Source organism: Pocillopora verrucosa, chromosome 1 (assembly GCF_036669915.1).
Source record: "Pocillopora verrucosa isolate sample1 chromosome 1, ASM3666991v2, whole genome shotgun sequence".
NCBI lineage: Eukaryota > Metazoa > Cnidaria > Anthozoa > Scleractinia > Pocilloporidae > Pocillopora > Pocillopora verrucosa.
The window spans coordinates 6,931,370-6,942,319 of NC_089312.1; the positions used below are offsets into that span (position 1 = coordinate 6,931,370).

The window sequence follows — 10,950 nt, forward strand, 5'->3', positions numbered from 1 at the left end:
AACGACCAAAAAATGTAAGCCAGCATCTTGAGTAGAATTTGATTTCAAAATTTGTAGAAATCAACTACAGCGTTGCGTGAACATTGTGAAAACGTGAATGAAAGCGATCTTCAAATTCAGGCCTGTACGGAATTTGAACCCATGACCTCTGCGATACCGGTGTAGTGCTCTACCAACTGAGCTAACAAGCCAACTGGGAGCTGGTTCAAATATATGACTTCCATATATTCACAACCGTTTATCCACCACTTCAAAGGTTTATTTGGGACCAACACATTGACCGGCTCCTAGTTGACTTGTTAGCTCAGGTGGTAGAGCACTGCACCGGTATCGCAGAAGTCATGGGTTCAAATTCCGTACAGGCCTGAATTTTTTCAGGCCTTCTTTTCACTACTACTTAAGTAGTGTTCATTACTGCTAAGATCGCTTTCATTCATGTCATTAACCGCAGTTCAAATATATGACTTCCATATATTCACAACCGTTTCTTGTGAAAACGCCAAGGAAAGAAAAGCCCATGTTGATAAAATTGCCCTATGGAGCTATGATCTGCGTTCTCAGTTTTACTTTTTACCCGTCCAAAGTTTTCAGATGAAAATCAAAGAGGGTAGAAATGTTGTCCGATGGTATCCGCCGATACACATTTGTCGAATGGAATCCGACGGGGTCCATGGGAACCCAAAAGAGTCCATCCATGTTCGTCGGAATCACTGGTCTTGTGGTAAACCTAACCTCAGACAAGTGCAGTATAAACGAAATATGCCTCGTTCTTAAAGCCATGACGCGAAACAGCTCGTTTCAAGCGCGAATGACTTGATTACATACCTTGTTTTTCAATCTTAAAGCAAAACAGCGCTTTACCCTTACAATTGCAGTATCCGTAAAATATGGCCCGTTCTTTAAGCTATGCAGCTAAAGAGCTCATTTTAAGCGCGGACAACGGAAAATAACCTCGCTTTTTTGCTTAAAAACAGTCAAATGCAGTGTACGTAGGAAATGCCTCGTTTTTTATGCTATAAAGCGAAACAGCTCATAACAAGTGCGAATAACTAACAGCGACTTACGGCGCTTTACGTAGGCAACTGCAGCAGGCGTGGTATATGGCGAAATATGCCTCTTTTTTAAGGCCATGGAGCGGAACAGCCCATATCAAACACGAATGACTTGAAAGATACCTCGTTTTTCAAGCGCGGATAACTTCAAATCTCGTTCTTCAAATGTAGGGAAGAGTCAGTGACTGATTGAAAAGATGAATGACTAAATCTTAGGAGAGACAAGAAGCCATCAGGTGCTCCAAAGGCCAAGCCAAATGTATTATGCAGTAAAATTTAAACAAGGGTGGTATTGAATTCGAATGAACTGAACTAGAACTGCTTTCGAGTTCACTGAGTACTTGTTAATTCCTAAATTATAAGCTTTAGACAGGCAATCAGTTCAAATAATTTTATTTCAACTGATTCAAATTAGAGTAATTGTAGCACTTTTTTTAACTCTTCTGCTCATACAGACAACTCAACAACAACAACCTGGAAAAGATACAGAAGGGTTTGTTTGACGGTTTAACAGCATGACGCGCCTGTGAGTTTAGGAAAGGAAACTTTCAATACAAAAAAAAAATAGTAGCTAAAATTATTTTTTTAAAACAAGCGGAACCTCTGCAATGAAGGTGGAGAATTATGTGTTTTTGAGTAAGGAGGGAAAGCATGAAAACGTATCGCTAAAGCTGGCCATACGCTACGGTGAAGGCTTCTTTCATAATGGTGGGCGTGATTCTGACTCATTTGAATTATGCAAATAAGCCATCTTGGCTCCACTTTTGATCAAAACTTCTATTGATAGTGAACTTGTGGAGAAGGTCAGAAAGGCTCATTTGCATTTATATGCATTGTTATTGGATGAATGAGCGAGTTAATGCGCAAGGTGGTTGTTCCAAACACTAAATCAATTAATAACAGCAGTGTTGCACAAACGAAACACCATAGGAAAACGAGGTTGCCAGCTTCAAAATTATCGAAAGCTATCAAAAATCAACTTAAAAAAAGGTCAAGATGTTGATCAGTATTAAGTAATACTAATATAAGTATTGGAAACACACCCAAATTATACGATGTAATTACAAATTTAACTAAATAAAAAGGATTGTCGCATCATTCCAACTTTTATTCAGATGGCTGCAAGACAACAGAATTGAAACGCCGCACAAACAAGTTTTCAAAGATTTGACTGACCTGAACGACCTGTGAGTTTAGTCAATACGATACAATGTGTTTATAAAAGTGTTGGCTCTTTATCAATTTTCTGTTCCTTACATCAGAGATGATAAAAGAGGCCAAGTGACCATGTCACAATCAATTGCAACATGGCAATCCTAAGACGATTGTATGTCATAAAAGGCAGGTTTACCGAAAGCTTATAGCATCGAAATTCACTGGTCTCGCGTTCTGACCAGTAGGCGTTCCTCGGTAGTCTTGGGGTTGCACTGCTCTACACAATTTCTCTCCCATCAGTTGGTGTTACTTGAGTAAAGAGCATGAAAACTACCCACAGTAGCTTATTATAATAGAACAGCAACATAGCATGCTACAAGTGCCTGTGAAACGTCGCGAAAGAGTTCAGAGTGTTTTCCCATAATGTTTCACTTTTATGGGATTTACATTTCGGATGGTGTTATTTTTTCCTGAAAGGTTAATGCATTTTACCTTGAAACTTTCAGGGATCTGTCCAACAACGAAGTTGAGGATCTCCCTCAAGAAATCTTCAGCAGTCTGGGAAATCTCGAAATGCTGTAAGTCAACAAGAAAAACAAATGAAAGAAAATTAAAAGCATGGCGAGAAAAGCAATTTTCTCTCTAAAATTTGTCGAGTTGGAGAACTTTCAACACACACACACAAAAATGGAAGTGTTGAGCTTAAAATTAAGTTTTCATTTAATATTATCACTCCATATATCTTTTGACTTGATTTAATTAAACCTGTTCTTTAAAACGTGTCTCACCGAATGAATGCAAAACACGTGTATTTATATTACATAGATATGTAAGCATATTGTTATTTGGTTCTTATCGGTTGCCATCATTATCTACGGGAAACCAGTTCTGCTTTGCAGTTAAAGGTAGTGTTTGTTTAACTGTTTTAATGTTGCAGGCTTTTATCCAACAACCAACTAAAAGATTTACCGCCAACGGTATTTGCTAACCTAACCAAGCTAAAGACAATGTGAGTAGTGATGGATGGTTTGAATGAGTGAATAATTGTCAAGGAGGATTATCCTCTCTTGTTAATTAATAGTCGATTGATCGATTGATGGAATGATGAGTTTTGGGGGTAAAAAAGAAAAGAAAACGAAAATATTTACAGCACATTTCAAAAGATACCCAATGTAAAGTGCGAAGACGTAGTTGTCTAGAGGGACTTTCTAAGAATTGCTTTTGAATTCGATAATTTTGGAGCTATTAACGTGAAAGACAGATTAATTCAGTTGATTAAATAAGTTGCCGAAAGAAATCGAAGATTGCTCTCGTTTACTTTATTTCCATCTCTGATAAGTCTCAAAACCTGTGCCACCCTATCAACCAATCGGAAACCAAACTAATACCAAACGTCAATAACTCGCATTTTCCGGCGCGTGAGGCTCTGTGCTTGAATTGTTTGTACTTTTAATGTAGACTGGCTCCTTAGCCTCCCTTTGCTTTGATTGGTTACTGTGATTACTCCGGCTCTTGATTTTGGACCCTCACTCAAAAGGTACTCTAACTACCGACCACTGATATAACATTCAACGTTTAAATTAAAAGAAAACTGGCCAAGAACATATCCCTGATTTGCAATTCAACAGAAAAATTGAAAAGAATGAGATAAAGGAGCTGCATCCTCAACAGTTTCGTGGACTGGTAAAGCTGTTTGACCTGTGAGTAGTTCATTAACATTTATGTATTCCACAAGTTTTGAATCCTGGCATCTATCAAAAGTGAAAATATACTATCTTTCTGGTAACATATTTTGGCTTGACTGCTGAATTTGTTCATTACTGCAAGCGAAATAATACCTACTCCGATGCAACTTTTCATGTTTTTAAGGCATCCTTTCATTTCCTGGAATTTCTGATTTTAAGTCATGATGAGGGTCTACGTAGGACCTTTTTCTTGATGATAACTATTCTTTTATAGGATGGGCCGGTTTGGACATCACGCAAGTGGCTTTTCTTGTAAATTTGCAGTTCGTGCACTGACGATACTCTATAAAAGAAATCTCCTGATTCCCAGACTATCAATTATCTTTCTCCAAAAATTTATCGTAATTATGTTGCAAAATGTTAGTGAGTATTCTCATGATCCCTTTGATTCTTATGAAAACAATCAATGATGTCCCGTTCTTTTATCCATTATGTCCAACATTCGTTGCATTTGTTTCCTTTCTTCACTAGCTATCTATCGGGAAACAAACTCAGATACTTCCCACAGGGAATTTTTAAAGGCTTAAAGGAGCTTTTGATTATGTAAGTAGAATATGAAATTCTTCTGGTCAGTAATGTTTTGAAATAACATCTTATGATCATGAAATTTGAATGCATTTAATTTCACCTTTAAGTGATTATTTTCACATCAATGTCGAAATATTTAACCTTCCCTGTTACTCTATATGATTTAATTGCACTTTCTTTTTGTTAGAGAAATTGTTGAAAACGAAATGACTCATGTCTCCATCGACAACTTCAAAGAAATTAAACAGTTAAAAATTCTGTGAGTGTTATAATTAATCAAGTGATGACCAAGTTGTGAAACGGACCTTGTTACCTTAAGGTGTTATATTTCACAATTGAAACATGATCAAAACACTCCAAATCGATGTTTTTATTGTAAAGGCATCTTACGTTTTCTGCAACTCACCGGAAATGCTGTCCTGCCAGCAGATTGATTATTTGCTGAGTGGGAGTAGGTTTGTAAAGAAACTTTGGTGCTTCGTCGGCGCAGGGCATTTCAAGATATTTGGTGTCATTCTACATCGAAACTCTGATTGGTTGGGAACATACAGTCAACATACAAAAGCGTGTAAAGTTGACATGATAACCGATATTTCCATCAGGTATTGGGTTATCATGTGGAGTTCAAAGTCTGAATAGTTTCCAAGCCCCTTGTCAGTGTAACGTCCTGAAACTTTTGCAAAGTCAGAGAGAAATGTCTTCTTTCGCAGAGTGTTTTAAAAATGTACATTAAAACAGATAATGATTTCGCTTTTCCCATGATATCATGGACTGTAAAACCTTGTGTCTGCTTTAAATGCCTCAGCCTCCGGCTTCGGCAGATAACTCAGACCTCAGCATTATGATAATATCATAACCAATCTCATCCAATATTTAACTATTATCAAGTGAGTTGGTGATGCAAATTGGCCACCATGAATAGCCTCAAAAGCAGACGCCTGAGCATTAGCCCTTCGTCCAAGAATACTGGAATTGTAAATTGTAAGTGGTTTAGAAACAGGAAAAGACGCTTTCCGATTAGAGGGAACCTGGTCACGAAATAAACACGAATAAATTAGTTAAATGAAAGACTTCGTTGACACTGTGGGATTAAGAGAGCCTATTTTAAAGATTAATTTTTGTTGTGGAGTTTTGCGGCTTTTGATCACTACATTTTAATCTCCTAATTTAATTTCCAGGTATATGCAGTATAACAAGATGAGGGAGATTCCATATGGTTTTTTCGATATGTTGAAGGATATACAACGAGTGTAAGATTTTGATAAAATTCATTCGCAAATTATTAGTTTTTGAGCAAAGCTATACATTTTGAGTAGACAACATTTTGGGGAAATTCAAGTTTTTGCAAAAAGAATTGAAGACTTGAATTCTTAAAAAAAATATTTTGTATAAGTCAATGGATAACTCCAGCCATCAGTTACTGATATATTCTTAAAAGCAAGTTCTGTGAAGTTTTTATGAAATAACTTCTGTGGATGATATTTTACAATTGTAGGAGTCTCGACACAAATCTGATGTGTTGTCATATGCACAAGGAGGACGCTGACTGTGCTTTCACGTACAACGACGACTTTGCCAACTGTGAGAGCATGTTTAAGAATTCTGCCCCAAGGAAGAGTATCTGGGTGATAGGAGTATTTTCTCTGGTTGGTGCAGTGTTTGTTGTCACTTGGCGAGTGATCTTTAAAGAAAAGAACGTGGTTCAGTCCATCATGTTGCTCCACTTAGCAGTGTCCGATGGTTTGATGGGTATTTACCTGATATCTCTTGGCACTAAAGATCTGTTGTGGAGAGGAGAGTATTACTTGCACGACTTCCAGTGGAGGTCTGGTTTGTCTTGTCAAATAATTGGAGCGATCTCCCTTCTGTCAAGTGAGGTTTCGGTTATGATGATGACACTGATATCTGCTGATCGGCTTAAAAATATTGTGTTTCCTTACCAAGGTGCTTCTCTGAAACCAAAGGCAACACATATCCTGTGCATCATCATATGGGCAATTGGCTTCCTTATGGCCTTTTTGCCTATGTTTGGTATTCAGTATTTTGAAGACCCATTCAGGTACCATAGTTACTATGGTAGAAGTGTGGTATGTCTGCCCTTGCAGCTTACTTCTGATAAGCCGGCAGGTTGGGAGTATTCTGTTGCTATCTTTCTCGCTTTGAATTTTGCTTTTTTCTTGTTCATCATGGGTGCTTATCTCATGATACTAGTCAAGTCTTACTTGTCTAGCCGGCGACTGGCCCGTCAGGGTACTGAAAGAGAGATCCAGGCCAGAAGAGCAAACTTTAGGAGGGAAACGGCTCTTGCAAGGCGGGTGTTCTTCATCATTCTGAGTGATTGTGTGTGCTGGATGCCGGTGATAGTGATTGGTATGAGGACCATCATCGAGAAGTCGTACAAAGCACAAGGAGACCTCGCTGTCTGGATCGCTGTATTTGCCCTTCCGATCAACTCGGCCTTGAATCCTATCCTGTACACCTTGTCAACAGAACAGGTAAGTTATGCGCTTTAAATCCATTATAAGTAATAAAGATAATAAAATCCGTAAGTAGACTTATAATTGCTAGTTACAGGAAGGGTAATGGTTTTCAGCCGACTATAGGCAGTGTATAATATTGCTCAAGACTGCTTTGTTCACTTGCAATGGACACTGACAATGTTTCAAAAGCATTGGACAGCAGGAATTCGTTAGTTTCTATTTTGTCATCGGAGCTCAGCTCAAGGCAGTGAGCGAAATCTCGATTATTTTGTATTCAGGTCAGAGGCATTCTGAAGAACAAAATGGAAAAAGTCTGGAACTACTTGAAGACCGTTTTCACCTGCTGTGGTCGGGATCAGGAAGGTGCGATATAATTATCAGCTCCTGATAAGAAATAAACCGAAAAACGATGTAAACCAACAGATTGCTGCAAACAAAGTTTATTGATCTATTGATTTATTCATTCAGTCACTCAGTCATAAATCAATTCACTCATGCATGCATAGAGGCATTCATTTAATCATTTACTCGCTCGTTCGGTCCATCGTTCTTTTATTGGTCAGTTCATTTGTTGTACGAAATAAATATTTCTTGACTCGATCATTGACTTTTCTTCGTTGTTTTCTTTAAAAGGCCAAGGAGATGGGGAACAACCGAACCAACCGGGAGTAGAAGACAATGGACAACATGGCGGTGAGGGAGGTAAATCCTAACCCGTATTTCTAGAAATATCGTGAAAACTATAAACGAGGGAAATAAAGGGCAATCTGTGACTAAAATATTTTTTTATGTCTTCTCTCTTCTTTGTATGTTCCTTGTCTTTTTCTTTTTCTTTTTTTTTTAATTTTAAAATTAAAGGTCTAGGAGAGGGAGAGCAAGTTAACCAGCACGGAATGGAAGAAAATGGAGAACATGCGGGCGAGGGAGGTAAAAACCTTTCAGATGTCAGTTAACATATCATACAAAGTTCAAACGAGGGCACAGGGTTAGTCTGTGTACATTTTTTATCTACTTTCTCTTTTCAAGGACAAATTGAGGGTGAAGAAATCGAACTGGCGAGTATTGGTGTGCATCATCCACAACAGGGTAAGGCTAGAGTTTCCAATTTAATGTCAAATTTTTAATGCTATTCTGTAAGTTTATATTGTACCTGTGTTCCTCTATAACCGTGGAAGGATCTATGACTTTAGGATATTTTTATACACACAAATAAATTTTATCATTATCATTTTAATTACTCAACCTTTCTTGTCTATTACGTTCTAGTAGTTTGAAAGTGTAGATCTCGTTCTGCGTTCGTCACAAAAAATCCTTCGTTCTATCACTTATTTGTTTCTTGGCTCGTTCACAATTTTTTTTTCTTTGCTTTCTTTAAAAAGGCCAAGAAGATGGAGAACAACGGAACCCACAGGGCATGGAAGACATTGAACGGCATGGCGGCTTGGGAGGTAAGCCATTTTTTCCTTCTAGTGCACACAGTACGGACATGAAAACTGTGAATGACAACACAGTGCAATCTCTGACTATATTTTTATTAACTATTTTTTTCAAGGGGAAGTCGAGGGTGTAGTTATCGAACTGGCTCATGTTGATGTGGTTCATCCACAACAGGGTAGGCTGAAGTTTCTTCTCTAATGTCATCTTTATGTCGATAAAAGCTCCGTACTGAAGTTTTCGTTGCTGTTCTGTTAGCTTATATTGCCAAGACTCTACAATATGTTGTATTAATGGTAGTTTTTTTTTTCTACTTCTGGAGGGATCTGGGTCAGATGGTTATTTTCGTAAATACAAATCAACACAGTTCATTTACATCATTATAGTTATCCAACCCTCATCGTTTATTACGTTAGTTCTAAATTCTACAAATCTCGTGTTCTAACAAAATTTGTTAGTTTTAAAAGTTTTGAAAAATTTCTTTGCTATTTTGTCTCCAGTTATTGTCATTATTTGAAATAAAGAAAAACAAAATAGTCTGACTTGATTCTGAAACAATCACTAATAATGAGATGATGGAAAATAAGGTACAATATTGTTTATTAGTTTAAAATAGAAAGAATGACAGTGTTTACCTTTTTGTTTCAAGGAGTACTTGATGAAGCTGAAAAAATCGAACTGGCACCTATTGAGAATACTGATCTAAATCAAGGTAACTTGTCTTACCTTCTTCATTAAAAATGTATAGCCAACCTTTTTTTTTTTAGAAAATTGGTCGCTATTCTTTGTTTGTTTGACAACTCATTCAGTGTTACTGTGGTAGAGATGGACAAACCTTCTAAGGTCTATTAAGCTCTCTTGCGTATCGATCAGTTCAGCGTTTCATTACCTCCCTTAGGTATTGCCAAGCTCTAAATGAAGTAAATTTTTAATTTCACAGTTGGCTTTCTTACCACTATAACTGGTGGTCAAATCAAAGAATATCAGTTATCCTCAAACAGGACTAAGAGATGAAATTTTTTAATGCAAATGAGCGAAATTTGGGCGCTGTAAATTAAGATTTTGCATAACAGGTGGCGGCCAAAATGAACGGCAATAAGTATGAAAACATCAAGTTGAGTATAGATTCACGTAATTCTCATTTGGGAGCTTTAACATTCTTATGCAATTCTTTCAAGAAATTGCCAAAAAAAAGATAAAAAAGACCAAACACTAAAGAAATCCCAAAGTTTGACATGAATCTATTATGTGTAATATTACAAGTGTTTAATAACTGGTAATTGCAATGTCACGACCACGAAAGCAGGGTATTTCGGGTCTTTTATCCGTTTTTAATTTGGCTTTGGGTTTGTTTCGCAAGAAGTGCAATGTTCTGTTGCGAATTCTGATGAGTCTCGATAGAAAAGAAAAGGCCATTAAATATGCCCGATGCAAATTTCTTTGGCAAAAAACAGTTTTTCATGTAATAATTACTTCCACTTTATTATTCTATCCTCTTTGTTTCGCCAACATTTTGCAAAAAATTGTAATTTTTTCGTTCTTATTTTTATTCATTTTTTCCTTTATTTGCCGTTTCATCAAATAAACAAATTTTGTTGGGAATTTATTTGGAATACCTCGGTAAAATAAAACAGCAACAACAAACAAACCAACAAAACAAAACGAAAGCAGCCAATTCGGTTTATTTCTCCAGCATTACCTCGCGGATTACCCTACAGTTATCTATTTATTTGTGGCTTTCTTACATTTAGAGTGTCGTTAACCAGTTTCATCAAGTTAAGCAGTTGCCACAGCGCATTAAGTACCTTATCAAATATGTAATTTTTACTTTGTTTTTTTAATGTTAGGAGAACGGAACAAGAGTTTGAAAAAAGGGGACGGTAAATTCAGGCATTCCACCGCAAAGAAGTAAGTGGTGAGAAGGGGGATATACACAGGTTCAAATTCCTCCAGAGATATAAACTGTCCGTTTAACAAAGTTGACGGACGTTGTCACTGACAAACTAACTGCTGAATTATTTGAATTACTGATTTATTTGCAAACTAGCTAGCTCCTTAACCTACAGGCTAAACGGTTGAAAGAGTGACTGTCGCTAGCGGACTTACCTGACTGAATAACTGACTCACTAACTTCCTTACTCACTGATTAACCAGCTGACGGACTGACTGACTGAATTACTGACAAAAATGACTGAGCAACTGATAAACCAACAAACTGACTACTTGACCGACTGACTGAATAAATGCTGAACAATCGCCAGAACAACTGTGTGCCCAACCTAGCAGCCAACCAAAAGATTGATTGATAGTTTATTTTATTGACTGATTGACCGACTGATTAAATGACAGAACGGGGCTTTTTACATAAATAATTCTTTTGCAAGATTATAGCGATTGAGCGTTCCTTTTCTTTTCCTTGTTTTACTTTTGTTTTCTTTGTTTGTTTCTTTTTTTAACAGAAAAAGGGAAAAATCAAGATCAATGCGTCGAAAGTCACCTTCGGCTACCGAAGCTGTCGATGAAGAACACACTTTTGAAGAGGACACAAAACTGTAG

General features: G+C 37.1%; 1 protein-coding gene across 1 annotated transcript; it reads left to right on the forward strand.

Moving 5' to 3' along the window:
- Positions 1-613: 613 nt before the first annotated feature.
- LOC136280249 (G-protein coupled receptor GRL101-like) lies at positions 614-10,950 on the forward strand. Its single transcript, XM_066165207.1, has 19 exons — positions 614-721; positions 1,508-1,545; positions 2,168-2,239; positions 2,714-2,785; positions 3,145-3,216; positions 3,836-3,907; positions 4,424-4,495; positions 4,668-4,739; positions 5,659-5,730; positions 5,976-6,975; positions 7,239-7,323; positions 7,594-7,662; positions 7,819-7,887; positions 7,987-8,046; positions 8,340-8,408; positions 8,513-8,572; positions 9,044-9,106; positions 10,242-10,302; positions 10,854-10,950. Exons 1-19 carry the CDS (start codon positions 614-616, stop codon positions 10,948-10,950), a joined length of 2,283 nt encoding a protein of 760 aa, XP_066021304.1.